This window comes from Nannobrachium achirus, assembly GCF_963921795.1.
Source record: "Nannobrachium achirus genome assembly, chromosome: 17".
Taxonomy (NCBI): domain Eukaryota; kingdom Metazoa; phylum Chordata; class Actinopteri; order Myctophiformes; family Myctophidae; genus Nannobrachium; species Nannobrachium achirus.
In genome coordinates this window covers 28,260,361-28,278,128 of record NC_137824.1, presented here as the reverse complement: position 1 = coordinate 28,278,128, position 17,768 = coordinate 28,260,361, and the positions used below count along the sequence as shown (strand labels likewise).

The 17,768-nt window shown below is 43.4% G+C and overlaps 1 protein-coding gene across 2 annotated transcripts in view; it reads left to right on the top strand.

Moving 5' to 3' along the window:
• The window catches only part of atp8a1 (ATPase phospholipid transporting 8A1), a 175,379-nt gene that overhangs the window by 123,066 nt on the left and 34,545 nt on the right, over nt 1–17,768 (top strand). For both annotated transcript variants that reach the window (XM_080745990.1, XM_080745989.1), the window contains one exon: nt 3,052–3,162. In XM_080745990.1, coding sequence (XP_080602116.1) covers nt 3,052–3,162 — 111 coding nt within the window. The remainder of the gene's footprint in view (nt 1–3,051; nt 3,163–17,768) is intronic.

Here is a 17,768-nt window from a genome sequence, read left to right as displayed (position 1 = left end):
CAATTTAGAAAAGATCACTTGTAGCAACTAAGCTTAGGGTAAATACCAGAATGTACAGTATCGTTCACATACAAAATAGTTTTGCGCTTCTCACAGAGAAGAGCTCTTGTTGCTTTATTGGTACTGACAGCAGGAAAGGTCTTTGCTGGGTTAAAGACTCCTCTGGGGTATAAGATCTTCATCCAGTAGGAGTACATGTACAGTATGTGTGGTTCCTGACCAGTGTACAAACAGTCACTCCAACTGGTGCATCTGGAGATTCATCTTGGCAATAACAGGTTACTAGGTGGATGTTTGTGTGGAGCATGCTGGTGTGTGCTGAGGGAGGGTCAAGGTGTCAACTCTCCATAAACATTAGGATTTCACGTGCTTCAGTGAGTCATCTGGGCATCTCTGGTGATGTAGAACAGAGTTATAACCAAGTATGCATGCTGTTGTGAAAAACGAATGATGAAAGCTTTCCAAGGAGCGTTGTGATCGAAAGGCAACAAAATGTACAAACTGGGCAACACTTTGGGAATTGGGAATTTACTTGAGTTTACAGTGCCTCAGTCATTGGTTTGCTTTGGTTCAGGAGTCCAGCTGTGATTATACATAGATGAAAACATGATCAACTTGAAGCAGTGCTCTTCCGCCAAGCCAGGTAGGTCATTGTGGCCTCCTGATGGCGCAATAATTGGCCAATGTGAAAAGGGTGGCATGTCTTCTTCTGCCTTTAACGGCAATCGGACGCTGCATTCATGATTTTAGACATTTTGTTCCAAAAATGTGTTTTGAAAAAGTTGACCTGCCGTTGGCGCTATAACAGGCCAATGTGAAAAGGGTGGCATTTGTTCCTCGACCTTGTGGGAACGTGCGTGCAAAATTTCAAGGAAATCGCACGCTGCGTTCATGACTTGAGGCATTTTGCAGACCAAGAACCTCCATGTTCACTAAAGTGAAAATGTGATAAGGTGATACAGTACATTGTGTGCGTAACATGAGCTCAGTGTTGCTGCTGCAGTGTTGCTGCTGCAGCTTCATAGTACAGGTGAGCTCCTGCACCTGCGGTGATATCCAAGTCCCCACTCTGCTCCCGACAAATTTCTATGTAAACACATTCTTGGTATCCCTGCAACCAGTATCTCTGAAACTAAGAATTGATATGCGATACTACATAAGCAAGCAGAACTGTGCCAGTAACAAAAGCCATGGTTCTCTTATATCATGTTCTTTTTTTCTTGCAGCGTGCCGGCCTGTGCTTCATGTATGTGCCTATGTTATAGCCACAGGGCTTGAGAATCCAAGAAGTCCGTGGTAGACTAAAACACAGTACATTCCATGTACTCTGGCGTCCAGTTACTCTTACAGTAACTTGGGTTTGTCTTAAGTGGCCCCTTCCATCCACATGACATTTAGAAAGTGTATGTCTCTCAAAGACAGGCAAACTCATATAATCCATTTAACTCATGTTCCAGAGTTGGATTCAATTACTCTGCAGACTTGTGGTGTTTTCCCCCTTGTAATGGAGTATTACCTGTGCAAGTTGCCGCACTGCATAACAAAATCTGTCCTCGGAGTTGTGCGGCTTGTTTATCTGTTTCTAAACCGATTCCCTCTGGTTTCTATCATTGTGCTGCAGCATTAAATGTCGCACTGCAGTAGTTCACTGCTAAACCTGTTGCTAACCTGTTTTTCTAACATTGAGAGCTGGGCACTGTACCTTGTCTGGTTTTATTCACTCTACTATTTATTGTACTATTTTCTTTTTTAATTATTATTATTTTATCATGAAAACTGTTTGTGGAATCAGTGGTATAGACTTTCAGTTTAAATGATTGTTTTTGCTCATCGCTTGTTTTTACAGTATATAACACGTTGCAACATTAGGTAGAATTCACTCGACTTATCGCTCGAGATTCCGAGTTGGACACAGTTGTCTTAGAGCTCTCTGGTATCTGTTTAGCTGAAGTGGAGGCTGGAGAGAGGGGTCCAGTCCCCGGCGCCTCTGCTGTCTGTCTGTCATCAGCCCGGCTCTGTGGTAACTGGACTGTTTGATCCCACCACACCAAGGGTCAGACAAACAGGAGGCCACCGCTCTGCTTTCATTCTGCCTAAAGGAACACTACAGCCTCCCCCTGCTGTTCCACTGAAAGACATGCTGGCCTTCAAATAAGCAAAGACGTTACCTAGATGTTTGCTTTCCAGACTTAACAGAGACCTATTCCTCCGGTTTCATGTTAGAATGTCTGCTGTCGTTGCAGTGGAGTCCGGGAGGATGTAGCTTAAACGCTTCTGCGCCCACAGTCACTCTGCACCTTTTTGTTTTTTGATAGTCTGCTTGAAGCTACGATGAAAACGTTTTACTCAGTGAGTTCTCATGCTGCATTCTTCTAATCGCAGCTATCAGTGAGAGATTGTACTGAAATATGATGTATGCCACAGGCCCCAAATGCTAGGATTATCGTAAAGCCATTTTACTATCCCTCTAAGCCTTGGGAGACCAGTACCCCCACCACTCGCCCCCCCTTTCAGCATCTCAAGACCAGGCTGGGTCTGGCAGAGTCAAACTGTGACTAAAAATGCCTGGAATGTATCAGTGAAGACCTTGCCCTCGACTCCCCTGCAACCTCTCAGCTTCCTGCTGTCAGTGGCGATAAGCGTGTTGTTTTCTCTAATCCAAAAGTTCCTGCTAACACTGCATTGTTCCAGGAGGGGTTATCTGCATCTCAGATTGTATGGAGACACATATTTTATGTTCATATCAACCTAGTGAAATTATTGTTAACGTTTAAAAGTAAGTAAACAATTATATTTCATAAATGCAAAGGTTAAAACCTCAATCTGCAATTTCTTCAACTGGTTGGCTGTATATTGAACAGCAAGACTGTAATACCGAAACATCTAAAACATACCAAAACATTCTACATATTGTGCTAATTGTTTTGAGAAAAAAAAAAGACGATTGGTACAGCCTAACAACAATTTCCAGCTGTGAGATGAGTTTTAGCTTTAATTCCTGTGGTTGATTAAGTACTAGCTCACAATGTTCTTCTCCTTCTTACCACTCAGTTCAAATACTTGAAGAATCTTCTGCTGGTCCATGGTGCCTGGAACTACAACCGCGTGGCCAAGTGTATCCTGTACTGCTTCTACAAGAACATTGTCCTCTACATCATCGAGGTGAGTCCCAGACGGTCCCTGTGGACGCCAAAATTCATGCTAAACACTGAATGGCAAGCATTGGGAATTTTCTGCATGACATGATTAAGTAAAAGCAGGGATTTCCGTATTGGAGTTTCCATGTTTGTGTTTCTGGTGACTGGCCTTGCACACATTACCTGCCAATTTGTGTGGCTCCTTGCGTGAATGGTTCGTGTGAGCTCACTCTTTTGACATACATAGGCAGGCACGCACGCACACACACACGCACTTGCACGCACACGCACTCGCGTGCGTGCGTGCGTGCGCGCACGCACACACACACACACACACACACACACACACACACACACACACACACACACACACACACACACACACACCCTCTCTCTCTCTCTCTCTCTCTCTAGTAACTGTCCAACTTAACTGGAAGTTGGCCATTAAGGAAATCCCTGCCAGTTATTAGAACACTGAAGTATAGATGCGCACAGGGAATTGAGGTACCCGCAGGCTGTGGCTAACTTGCAATGGTACCACCAGTCTCTTTTCATGTGTGTTGGTATTGTACTTCATTAATTCTTAGCCTTTTTACAAGTATGTAGACAGCAGAGGCAGCCAATGCAGGATACAATTCAGGCCAATGAAAATTAAGAAGGATTTGGTTAAAACTAAATCTCATTAAAAAGACATTTGCTGTTTGAACAAATTGGAGACAGCCATGTCACTTGTGCACACAGAGCTTACAAGGAGTGTATCTGCTTTCAATATGCTCACAATGTTGATATGCTGCTGGCTGCTTGTGACTGACTGTCTGGGGTTGTTCTCCCCTTTGGCAAAATTGTCATAGCAATCTTTTTTAAACTCTTTGAACAAAACCGCTTCATAAAAACAATGTTGATGTAACTAATTTGCTAGAGCTTTCTTTTTACCTGCATGCACTTAAAATGCAGCTTCCACAAGTTGGCATTTCCTGCTTTTAAACAGAAGATAATAGCATGTGAGTTGCTCTCAAGAACCAAATTACGATATTCACCGGCACCCTACAGTATGTGAAGATGGGAAGCTCACCGAAAAGAGTCTGAATTTGATTTTTTTGCTATTTAATTAGGGCCAGCAAATGCACAGAATATCTTAAGCTGCACTGTTGATGTGATGTGGTCCAGTTGCCTTCATCAGACCGTGCCCTCCTGCACACACTGGGGCAGTTTTGCAGCCAAGTGTGAAGCAGTCAGGATGAGCAATCAGCACCTTAAAGTCTGAGGACATGGAAAATGGAACACTCCCAATTCCTCCGATTTGGGAGTGTGTTGCTGCCCCAGTGCCCCAAGCGAAGGACTTCAAATACCTCGGGATCTTGTTCTCTAAGTAAGGGTAGAATGGACTGTGAGATGGACAGGTGGATTGGCACAGCGTCCACACAAATGTGTCTGTTGTACCAGACCATTGTGAAGAGGGAGGTGAGTCGGAAGGCAACGCTTTTGATTTTTTGCTTTGGTTAGAACAAGATTCTCTCTCCCTCGAACTGTCTGTCTGGATAAAGAAAGGACTCAAATCGTTTTATTTTTATTTAAACGTCTGCATTTACCAGGAGGCTTTTTTGCCTCATCCAACCCCAAACCATGGTCAGGAGCTTTGGTTAGAACGTGAAATAACTAAATCGCAGTTACAAGCAGCGAAAATGAGTTTCCTCCACCTCAGAGGTCCTCACCAGTTGAGGCCGTTTGAGCCTCTGATCACATATGTGGGTACATCCAGCTGGTAACAGTGGTAAGAATTGGACCCATGACTCGCTGGAGGAATTCTATATCTCATCTCGCTTGGGAACTCTTCAGGATCACCAGGGAGGAGCAGAAAAACATGCTGGGGAGAGAAATGTCTGGCTGTTTAGACTGCTGCCACCAATGACCCTGTCCTGCGTAAGTGGAGGAAGGATGGAAATATAACAGTACAGGTTTTGTGCCCAAAGATACAGAAATGTTAGTATTAGCAGTGATTCATTCCTCCATCTTTAGAGCTACAAGTTCCACTTTTTTGGCAAAGGCTTGATTCTCTCTCCCTCTCAACTTTTGAACTGTCTGTCTCGATAAAGAAAGGACTCAAATTGTTTTAATTTGTCGTCAGCATTTACCAGGAGGCTTTTTTTTGCCTCTCTCTCTCTCTCTCTCTCTCTCTCTCTCTCTGTGTGTAGTATATATGTACTGTTATACTGTATATATAGCGGTATGGGAATTAAGCCCCCAACAGTGTTCTGATCACGTTTGACAGAAGCCAGGCCCAGTGCTGATAGCAGGTTCAGAGGTACGACCAGGAATGACCTGACAAGTTAAGGACTTGCTATCAGCACCAACTGTATCATAGGCCTCGCTTGGAGGGTTTGATCTACAGGCCACGCTCTTGCCTAAAGGAAATGGCACCTCTGGAGCAGCTTAGCATCTCCTTAAGGTATCTAAAGTAGTCACCAAGAGTCACCAAAGGGAGGGGAGGGGGGTCACTCTTTGCTGTATATAACTAGGGGGATATAATTTGCCTGCAACTTCTCTGGTACTATTATGCATAGAGACATGTATAAAGCTGCAATTTAAAAGTGCATTTTTATGAGGATACCCTCTTGGGGCCCTCAGACGGTCAGACCTCACCGTTGCAGTGATGACCCTGCAGTCTGAGCAGAGTGAGCTGAAGGTCTGCCGTGATTCCCCCTCTTCTTTTGGAACATTGTGTTGGTGACCAGCAGTTGGTGTTCTTCCATAATCTCAGCATGCGTTTTACATTGTCATTAGTCTGTTCGTTGTGAGCGAACAGCACATCTTCTGGGCCAAGACATGCGTTGAAGTTGCCTGTAGAGTTCTCAACGAAAATTAGGCCCAAGGCTCTGCCCGGCCTGGGTAGGGTCTGGTTCGGGAAGAATTTGAGAACTCTAATTGACTACTTGTTGTAGACCTGTGTGTGCTTTGACGTTAACGACTTGTGATTTTTGCAAGTCGACTCAGTAAAAAGTTGAGTTGAAGTCGACTTTATCGTTTGATGACGTCATCACATCACACACGACCCCCCAATTATTTTGGGTGGTCTCCAGATGATTAACTTAATGTGAAACATTGTTTTCTCACTCAACTGTAAACAAACCAACATAAAGTTTAAGTGTATAGAGGGTATCTATCTTCACATTTCTAAAGTGCCAATTTAAGGACTTTTTAATACCTCTAAAATGGCAAATTAAACATTGTCAGAAAGAGGCAGAAATGGTGAAAATAGCCGATCTACAGTACATGCTCTGCATGTAGATATATATATATCTTTTCAACTTTTTCGTTAATGCCCTATTACATACATACATTATGTGGTCTCCTTCTCCATTGAGAAATGAAGACCCTGGTGTCGGGTAGGACACCTACTGGTTGACAACCAGTACTCCCTGAAGCTCATAGTGCAATATCTCCCCGAACCAAATGGGGATACCTAGAAATGTGTTCTCTCATGCAGAAGTTAAAGGTTCAAGGTTCAAGGTTGTACTTTATTGTTACATCTTTTGTACAGGTACATAAGAGTAAAACTTATTTTTATTCGGCTTCCTTAAAATTCTGGATATTACATGAAAGTTTTGGTTAATGACTTTTATGTTGTGCTGATGAGAATGTTTGCTCTTATTGTGTGAGCTGGTAAAAGGACATAGAAAAAAAGGAGAGCACATTATATTCAGCTTCAGTACGTCTTCTACCATTGAGGGACAGCTATTTTTGCCAGATGTTCCGATATTTTTGTCCTATGTTCACCAAGATCCTATGCCCGGAATTGGGCATACAATTGATGCGGTTAAAATTGTTCCTTTTGACGTCATTCCTCCAACATGATGCCACTGTATCATGTCCCCCATATACAGTAGATACATAACCAAGCATTATGTGATTAGCCTTTTGTTATAAATCACTGAATTAAAATGCTACCCCTGATTAATGTGCTGAAGCTTTTATATCCTTCGCATCGCTATTATTAATAGGCGGATAGGAGAGATATGGCTACTATTTACTGTATTTACTGCACTTGTCACAAATAACACAAGCCTCATGAATCATGCCGTTGGAATCAATCCAAGTTCTTATTCGGTCCAGTACACGGATATTTTTCAAAACTGTTCCCAACGCGCGCGTGCACACACACACGCACACGCACACACACACACACACACACACACACACACACACACACACACACACACACACACACACACACACACACAATTACACACACATTCCTATGGCTTGAGCTTTCAGCCTGAGGGGGTCCACCATGGAAGGACAGTCAATTACACGCCTCCTCTCTCTTCCCTTTCTCTGCTCTGGAGTGAGACATCACTAAACAGTGGTTCACTATAGAGCACACTCTCTGCTCAGCTATTCACTGGCAACAGACGATGAGCCATATGTCATGAGAATGCCACGATCTGAAAAAATGCCCCTAGCGTGTTTGTGAAACCCACCGGTCATACTGTGCTGTTGCCGCACAACTCGCCGTAGAAATATGAGCCCTTTAAGATCCCCCTTTGTCATCCTCTTTCTTCGCCACTTGACCTCCGAACTCCGACTCAGGGGTTGTCATTGTTGATGTCCCATGGTGAATCCCTGTCAGATTTCATATATGCACATAGGTCTTTTGATTCAGATTTCATCATGTATGCACATATGTTGGTCTTTTGACCTGCTCCTGCAGTCGGCAGCATCTGGTTTTGGACCATGGCTTGAAATGGCGCAACTGTTTCTCCCTGTGAATTGAAGCACTGTAGAAAACTGTTTCCGACCCTTATGAGTGACTTTGGTGATGTGGTCCTGTTAACCACCCTGAACCCTTAATGTGTCCCTATTCTGTGGTGAACATTTGGCCAGAATAGCAGATCTCATACTCTGTGAAGAGAAATGGTACAGAAGGAAAAAGATAGGGGGCTTAGTATAGACTTCTGTGGGACACCGGTCAACAAAGTATATAGAGTTTAAGTCGTTAAATCATGTAAACTGGCTTCACCAGTGAAGGTGTTAGGCGTTATCGTCAACATCCGTGCCCATGATTTATTAGTTTTTTTTACACCACGTATCATGTTCTTCATGACCAACCAACGTCGACCCACATGCCAATTGTAATATTGGATATGTTCTGATACTTTTCTCTAGGCTAATTCACAGGGTATTAACATTGGGATAAGCCAGGCCTTTGAAAACTAAAGTGGCACCCAATGTCCACACAAAGAACAGCTTAAATTTCATTCACTTTGCCCCATAATGCATAGTAAGGCAGTTGTAGATGTGAGGCCAAAGTAACGTTCAAATTACAGACATTACTGTCATACTGTCAATAGACATTACTTCTAGAGGCAAACATGAGGTGATATGAGACAGTCCATTTATTGCAACGCTGAAATCCTTTAATTGCTGCCCTAGCCTTTTTCCTAGAGGTGATTTGGTCACCGTTTCACATACACTTTAAAATCTGCAATGTTAATTCAACTTTAAGAGTGTAAACATCGACCCGACTCAGAGTTCAATTGTGTTGAATTAACACTGAACATTTTACAGTGTCCTGGGAAATGAGACTTTCCCCATTCATGAGCCCTGGCAATTATAGTTCCTCTTAACAATTCACTCACAACTATCACTCTCTATGCTCTTTCTCTCTCCCCCTCTCTCTCCCTGTCTCTGTTGCTCTTGTTCCCCCCTCTCTCACATTCTCTCGTCGCGTGAATTCTTAATAGACCTGACTGCTGCTGGGGCCTAAACGCTCATTAAAACTTTGTGAAAATCCTTCTGAACTTCGTTTAGCCTCTCTTTGTGTGACCAACTAGGAGTTCTCTTTGAGACACAGCAGGTCTCCTTTTCAAAGGAGCTCCTTTCCTACCAGTCCGTGCATACTGTCTACTGTTCTATCTGCGAGGCCAGTCTCCTCCCCACCTCACCTTTTGTTATTTTCTGAAAACATAACTCCCCCCCACCCCCACTCCCGTCGCTGCACTCCTTCAGGGGATTCAAGCACATAATAGGGGATTTCTGCCCTGTTTGGCTGTGTCGATATATCAAACGTCCCTGTTTTGTAAGGCCCTGACATCCAACACACCAGCAACCCCGGGGTAGAGCTAAAAGCTACATTTGTTGCACTAATAGGTTTACTTTTGTGCCTGCATGTTTTTTCTCGTCGACTCCCAGGCTACGTTTCAAGGAGAGAATTGAGGATGTTGAGGGGAATTTTAACTTATTTTTTTGTCTGCTGTAACATTGTCTGTTACAGTATGCATTACAATCTGAATGCTATGATCCAGAAACTATCCTTAAGCCTATTTTAGAGAAGCGTAGCCCAGAGAGTCTTCTGCCATTCTTGAGGCTCCTGTGTGAGGGAAGGGGTGAAGGGTTCTGTGGCCATTGTGGTGAATGTGAATGTAGGTGCTGCTACTCTTGTCTGAGGGTCAGCAAGCAGCTGCGTTATAATTAGTGTTTTGCAGGGACGTTGCTGGGTTGAGGGTTAATTGTGAATCAGGAAGTAAGGCTGTCACTCGACAGTGTGATTGACTGACAGTTGAAATGACTATTCATACTTATTTTCTTGTGGGTTTCCTGATGTTGTCAGCCAGTTGTTTTTCTAAGACTAAACTCATGCTGTTCCATTGGAGCCCTGGCCTCATCACATTGGATCAGTTGTTGAACCTTCATTAACTACCCAATGGATTGCAAGAGTTGATCACAATGCTCTACAACAATTTGGTACACAAAGTGATTGAAAGCTAAATACATTTGTTAAAGCTTTGATAATTAAAAAAATATTTAAAATGTCTAATGCTAATCGAATGACAAGAAGAAAAGCAGTTGGATTTTTAAACACATTCAAATGAAAGGGAGCTTTCTAAAGATAGTTGCCATAGCAGCTTAATTCAAATGACTGGTCCAGCTGGCGATTCTCATGTTTGATTGACACATCGCCAGGCTGCCACAGAGCGGTTGATGGACAAGTGGCATTTATGAGGTAATTACATGAAAACTCATTCAGCAGGGCTCAGGGGAGTTAAAGGCGACCAGGGGCTGCAGAGCAAAGCCTGCCGACTGGTGCCATGCTGTGAATACAACCACCAGGGCCCCGGCAAACATTGTAACACTGGTTGCCCGTCTTTACCAGCACACATTTCCAGCATATTTAGCAGCTCTTTCTTCACTCCCTCTCCTTCAAGCTTCTCTTTATTCCTCGCCTTTCTTTTGTGCATGAATCTCGTCAGCAACTCTCAGATACTCGGGCTTAAGAATGGCAGGGCTCACTTTGCGGGGGACAAATGTCACGCCCCCATCACCCCACCCATTCCTTCACCAGCGAAGCTCTGGAACAGCCTCCGTCTGAATCATTGATTTTTGATTTGCAGATGAATATGCAAAGGAGACTCCTTATCGGCTGCGCCCCCTCTCCTCACCCAGGCCCCTCTTTCTTAAGTCCCCTCTCCCCCCGCCATCCATCCCCTCTGTTTTTCAGAATGTGCAGTGGGGGAAGAGATGGCAGCCACACCCCTCTGCTGAGTGGCGCTCACTATTTTTTTTTTGTTATCAATTATTTTTATTTTCCATAACATGAAATTAGAGACATACATATGAATAGAACAAGAAAAAGTAAAACATTAATCAAAAGAAAAATGCAATTAACAGACAAACACAAACAATAGCAAAACAAGAAAAGGAAAAGAAAACCCACCCACCCCTTTTCCCCGGACCAACACGGAATGTACAATAGTGCATGCCTGTGCTAGGCTGTTACCACTATATAGTGATTTCTTGAATCATAGCCTTAAGCTTATCTGCAATGTCCGACCACATATTAATGTTTTCTTCTTTTGCTCCGTGTAACCTTGCTATCGACTGCTCTAAATATACTATATCTAGAAAGGTTAAGGCCCACTGGCGAAACGTTAACGTATGAGGAGGTTTCCACCGCGTAGCTACCATCTTCTTCGCCGCCGTTAATCCAGCAAAGAAGATGCGCTTGCGTATATTGTTTAGTTGCAACTGTGAGACGTCATTTAATAAAAATAAAGAAGGAGAAGATATGATATTAATACTAAAAATAGTTGAAAGTTTTGAGGCAACCATATTCCAGAATGACGACACATTTGGGCATTCCCAAACCATGTGAAGGAAGGTACCAATACTATTTGAGGCGCAGAGAGTGCAGTTGGGATTATTCAAAATCCTCATAGCACATAGTCTGCGGGGAGTTAAATAAGTCCGATGAACAAAATTTAAATGAATTTGTTGATGGTCTGGATTTCTAGAAGATAGCCTAATGTTAGACCACACTGTGTCCCAACAAAAGTCAGGGTCCAAATTTGGTACATCATTCCTCCAAACAGTATCAACAGATAGGGGCCCATAACTACAGTCTAATAAAAAACCATAGAGGGTGGAAACCAAACCTCTTGTTCTGTTACCATCACAGATAAACTCATGGAAGGGGTGCAATCTAAGGGGAGCTTGCCATGGGACCCCATAGGTCCTCATGGACAATCTCAGCTGGAAGTAGAAAAAAAGGGTATTTCCAGGCAGATTGAAGATGTCACACAAATCTCGAAAAGGTCGTAAACCATTTCTATCAAATAAGTCCCCTAATGTACGAATCCCCTTAGCCCTCCACCTTGGAAAGCGAATGGGGCGATCCCCGATTAAAAGTCTTTGATTATTGAACACTGGGGAAAATAAGTTCCATTTACAATCAATCTTACACATCTTTTCAGCTGCTCTCCATACTGTCACTAAATGAGAAATGATAGGTCCAAAGCGAACTTTGCATTGATGTGTAGTTATGTTTGAATAGATAAGATCTCTCAATTCAACAGGCTGCACTAAACTCTCCTCAAGCTCTCTCCAAGAAACCTTATTTGCTGGGTTAAACCAATTTAAAAGGGGGCGGAGCGTGAAGGCCCAATAATAAAATTTAAAGTTGGGCAATGAAAGGCCGCCATCATCTCTAGCACGTTGTAATAGAGAAAGTTTAAGACGAGGGCGTTTCCCTTTCCACACAAACTTAGATATCGAAGAGTGAAGCTTATTCCAGTATTGCGGCGGTGGTGGCAAAGGGAGCATAGAGCTTACAAAGTTAACCCTAGGAAGAACATTCATCTTTATGATTGAAACTCGAGCTTGGAGAGAGTTGGGCAAAGATGACCATCTATCTAAATCAAGACAAATCTTATTTAGAGTGTCACCATAGTTGTTCTTAACAATAGCCTGAAGAGAGGGGAAAATATCTATGCCAAGATATTTGAATTGGCTTACTACTGGGATTATGGGCGGCAGGATAGCAGATCTCATCTGATCATTTAGAGGTAGAAGGGCTGACTTCGTCCAATTAATTTTGTAGCCGGAAATGGAACTGAACTGATCAAAGATTTGAAGGACGTGAGTAATTGACTGTGGTGCATTCTCAATGAACAGTAGAATATCGTCAGCATATAGGGAAATGCGATGCTGTGTGTTGTTAATCGAAACAGGAGTAATATCTGCAGACTGACGCACTGTCTGAGCCAAGGGTTCGAGTGAAAGTGCGAAAAGGAGAGGACTAAGGGGACAACCCTGCCTCGAAGATCTGCCAATCGTGAATAGCGGCGAACAGATCTTACCGGTTAGGACCATCGCTGACGGATTAGAATAAAGTACTTTAACAAAATGTATGAATGAAGCACCAAATCCCATTTTATCTAGTACAGCCCACAGGTAAGACCATTCCAGACGATCAAATGCCTTCAACGCATCGAGCGACAACACTGCGGCGGGGGTCCTCAGCTCCTTAGCCCTATCGATGATATGCAATAGTCGTCTAGCATTATCAGAGGCTAGTCTAGTTCCTATGAAACCTGTCTGATCACAGTGTACTAAGGTGGTCATAAAACCCTGCAAGCGACGCGCAAGCACCTTAGCAAAAACTTTTAGATCAGAATTCAAAAGTGAAAGCGGTCTATAGCTTGCGCAATCTGTGGGATCCTTGTTCTTCTTCAACAATAATGATATAATAGCTACATTCACATCCCTGGAGAAAGAGCCACTTTCAATTGCATATCGAAACATGTCTAGCATCAGCTGACCTAGATCTTCCCAGAAGATGGCATAAAGTTCAGGGGGTATCCCATCCAAACCAGGCGACTTGCCCCTACGCATTGCGAGCACAGCTTCCTGTAATTCCGCCAGATGGAGCGGTCTATCTAAGGCTTCCGCATCCGCCTCGCTAAGGGTTGGTAACTGTATGTTGGATAAAAAATTATTGCATACTGCATCATCGTGAATGACCTCGGAGGTGTAGAGCTCATCATAAAAAGCACGAAACGTGGCATTGACCTCTTTGGGTTCTGTAACCATGGCTCCCGTTGTTGATTTGACACTAACAATATCAGCAAAATGCTCATTGGATCTAAGACGTAAAGCCAGTAAGTGACTGGGTCTTGCACTATTAAAATAGTAGTTTTGCCTTGTGCGTTTCATTTGAAATTCTGAGCGGCGCTTGAGAATGGAGTTAATTTCTTTCTTAACTAGCTCCCTCTGAGTTGCTGTACTAACATCAAAGTTATTTTGGAGAGAATTATCCAAAGTAGAAAACCGAGATTCCAATTCCACCAGTTTGGCTGACCTTAATTTTCTCTGAGTGGACGCATAGAGGGTTGTATTACTCCTGATAAAGCCTTTAATTGCATCCCAAAGAATTCTGGGATCCTCAACTGAGCCTGTATTGATATTTATAAATTCACGCAAACCAGTTTGAAACTGAGCTACAAATGCCGCATCGCGCAGCAGTGTGGTGTTAAACCGCCATCTAGGAGCTCTATCTATAACCTGTTTCAGTGAAGCAACACACAGCACCGCCTTGTGATCCGAGAGTGACATTGGGAGCAACTCTACCTTGGCAATTTTATGAAACAAGCTAACAGGGGCAAAAACGTAATCGATCCTAGAGAATGAAGCATGCCTACCCGACAGAAAAGAAAAATCTCTAACCGTTGGGTTCATTAAACGCCAGATGTCGAGTAAGCCAGTTGAGTTTGCCCAAGCACGTAGTTCTGCAGACGCTAGTGCTTGTTCTCTGCTTTCTACCCCAGTGGATCTATCTAGGTTATGTTGCCATGTTGCATTGAAGTCAGCACCAACAATGATTTTGAAATCCGTCAGTTCCAATAAGGTTTTAGTTAGTAATTTGTAAAACTCTTTGTCTAAAACATTTGGAGCATACACAGAGACTAGTGCTAGCATTTTACCCTCCAAGCGGATTTTAGCAACAGCTATCCTCCCGTCACTGTCAGACCAATCACCCAAAAAATCCAACCTAAGGTTACGTCTAGCCAATATGGCTACTCCCTTGGTTTTGGAAGAAGCAGCTGAAAAGGCTAAAACACGATAATGTTTATTAGCCAATCGGTTGGAATGCTCTTTTAAAAGATGAGACTCCTGTATAAATGCAAAGTCAATTGATTTAGATCGCAAAACCCCCAAAATGCTGGTTCGCTTATGCGGTATATTCGCTCCCCTTACATTGAAACTTAGAAATTTATATTCTGTCATAATTGTGGTTCAAACCATACGCACAGCAAGCACAGTAGAACATTTTAGAATTTCCTAGTTGGTCCCTCACAACAAACCTTCCCAAGTGTGGCGCTCACTATGAAGGAGAAGAAAAGAGGACAAAAAATTCTGCCCGGTCCTTCCCCTAATGAGCGAATCAATGCATCTGTCCCTCAAGAGAGGGAGAGGCAGAGAGAGAAGAGGGGTGCTGGTTGGGATCCTTAGGACGGGGCCAGAACACTCATGCAGAAGCAGTTACTACGTGCTGTGAATAGGATACTTTTTTTTTTTTAACTAACCACAACAATATATCAGCCCAGAGCCCCTCATTGAGGGAGCCTGTAATTAATTCAACAATTTGACCTGCCCACTAGCCTCTTGTTACTATTGCTTGGAACACTGGGTTAACCTGCCCTCCCTGCGGCCTGTGCTCTATACAAGCAACAGCCTCTGACAATATCCCTCAGTAAAGGTAGGCCTTAACATACCACTTGTGTAAGGTACCAATGTTGTAAGGTACCATGTTGGAGAAATGTAGATTTCACAATGTATTTTGATGAATAACATTTTAAAGCAGCACATCTAGAGTGGTTGGGGGTGGTCTCCCTACTCTTCCATTGTGACATTTTTGACCCTGGTGTTCTGTAAGACACAAACTGAACAGTGTCAATAAAGTTATTTGAAGCAGATGGATTGGGCACTAGATGCGCCACCATTTTCAGTTTAGCTTGGATATCACTGCAATTATCTCTCTCGATCAAGAGAGTGGGACGACTATAAAATGCATTGTAGCTTTAAAGATGGTGATGAAATTGCTGCTCTCTCACTGACAGGCCAAGAACATGTATAATTGCTGTGTGGCTTGAAAGATGTTCAAATGATTATAGTTGGAGAAAAGAAGATCATTTTATTGATTATTTAACAATCAGACATCCATCTCCCTCCCTCCCTCCCTCTGCTTATTGGGAGTTGGGTCTCAGAGGCAGCACTTCCAGCAGAGAATACAGGACCTAACTTTATCTGGCCACAACATCAGCTAGCTCTGACTGGGGAATCCCAAGGCGTTCCCAGGCCAGCAGGGAGACTTTTCCTCGGTCTGCCCCGCGGCTTCTTCCCAGCTTGGCATGCCCAATAACCAGGAGGCTTACTAGATGCCAGAAGCATCTACATCCTACACAAAGGAGCTCTTTGCCCAGACTCTCACGGATGAGCTTCTCACCTTATCCCTAAGGGAGATGCCAGCCACCCTTCCTTAGAAAACACATTTCCACAGATTCGTCATGACTCGTCTAACGTTGTGGTGTCATTCCTAACCATTAAATATTCTCATGTAGTATATTGTTGTCCAGATTGGGGTAAACATCTCATTTGAGTTTAAAATCAGTGTTGGCCATCTCTTAGCAACAACAGTATGGTAGAAATGTACCTGATGAAGGCCAGCGCTGGAATGGATGGGTGTGGCTGATGGTGGGGGGAGACAGAGGTGACTAGAAGGTCTTAGGCGTGTCACACACATACAGTACATACTGTACGTACATACATACATACATACATATCGTTGTTCTCGGGTGGAAACCTTGTAAGTCCCAAACCGTTTGTGTTGTATTTATCATTTTAAAAATGATTTAAGCTAGTGAAAATAGCCGATCTACAAGCACACAACGCCTCGCACCATTTGCCTCATCTGTACGCAGCCTGCCTCTCCCCCTTAACACTCAGGGGAGTGACATGGAGGGGCTGGGTGAGAGACAGTTGTTTTGGGAAACCTTTCACGCATTCGCTCACACAATTGAATGGACGAGGCAGCGGTGGATGGGTGTCGGTCGTGTAGTTAAGAGCGGCAGTGACAGGCAGGCCCCTCCAATGGGCTTTGTGGCAGTTCATGTGTTCATAATGAGGTTAAATGAAGCGAGGAGATGTTCAGCTGCACCACGGCCAAAACATCACACCCCTGATGTCCCTTACACAGCCATGACGGGGACAGAGTCTGCTGTGGCACGCTGTAACACAACGAAGGATGGCGTCTGGTTCATAATCACTCATGCATGTACTCTGAGTCGAGTGAAATCAAGTCAAATGCTTTATCTACTTGTTCACAGAAAATATATATCAATCAATCAATCAAACAAACAAACAAACAAACAAACAAACTTTTTTAAGGACTCTTGGTCCATAGCAACATAAAAAATAAAATACAAATCCACATAAAATCATAAATGCATATGCAGGCTTACACTGTTGGCAGAATCAGACAGCCTACAGCCCTACACATACATTTGTACGTAAGGTTCCGCAACACAGCAGAGCAGGTGGGTACACTGATACTGACCAACATTTGGCTTCCACTGCTGCATCGTGGCACTTAACTCATTCCCTGCCAGGCCCGATAGTCCCGAGATTATTCCAATGTCTTTCCCCGCCAGGCCCGAGAACCCCATAGCAACCCCATCTTTCAAGCATGGCAGCCATTTTGGCAGCCATCTTTGTTAAACATAGTGGCTGTTATCTCATGAATGCCTGAACGGATTTCCATTCGGATTTTTTTGTTTGAAAGCTGTGAGCAATGTGGACACACGTGGTGCATTATCTAGGCATGGGTGTGCATGATCCGTGCACACCCAATTACATGGAAGTCTATGGAGACGAATGGCAGGTGGGAGTACGGAGGTATGTTAAAATGGCGGTCAATGTGTTAAAGTAGCAGTCTCATGCCATCATTATAAGCCACATTGAGTTTCTGTAACTGCTCTTTCGTGGCGCTGCCACAAGTGGGCAGTATACATAGTTGTGCAAAAAGCTTTGAACAGTGTGGACTTCGCAGAAGCTGAGCACATGCTAAACTTACGAACAGTCATGTTGGCTTATGAATATAACATTCTACGTTGCCTGTAGATGTCGTCATCGTCAGATAGGTCATTTGTTAAATAATGGCCTAAATACTTGACCTCATCAAAGACCTTGAGGGCAGTACCAGACAGGAAATTACAGGAAATACAAACACAATATATTAAAGGATCACTTATTAAATGAAGATATGGTTGAAAACAGGTTTAGTGCTCCTTAGTATCTTTA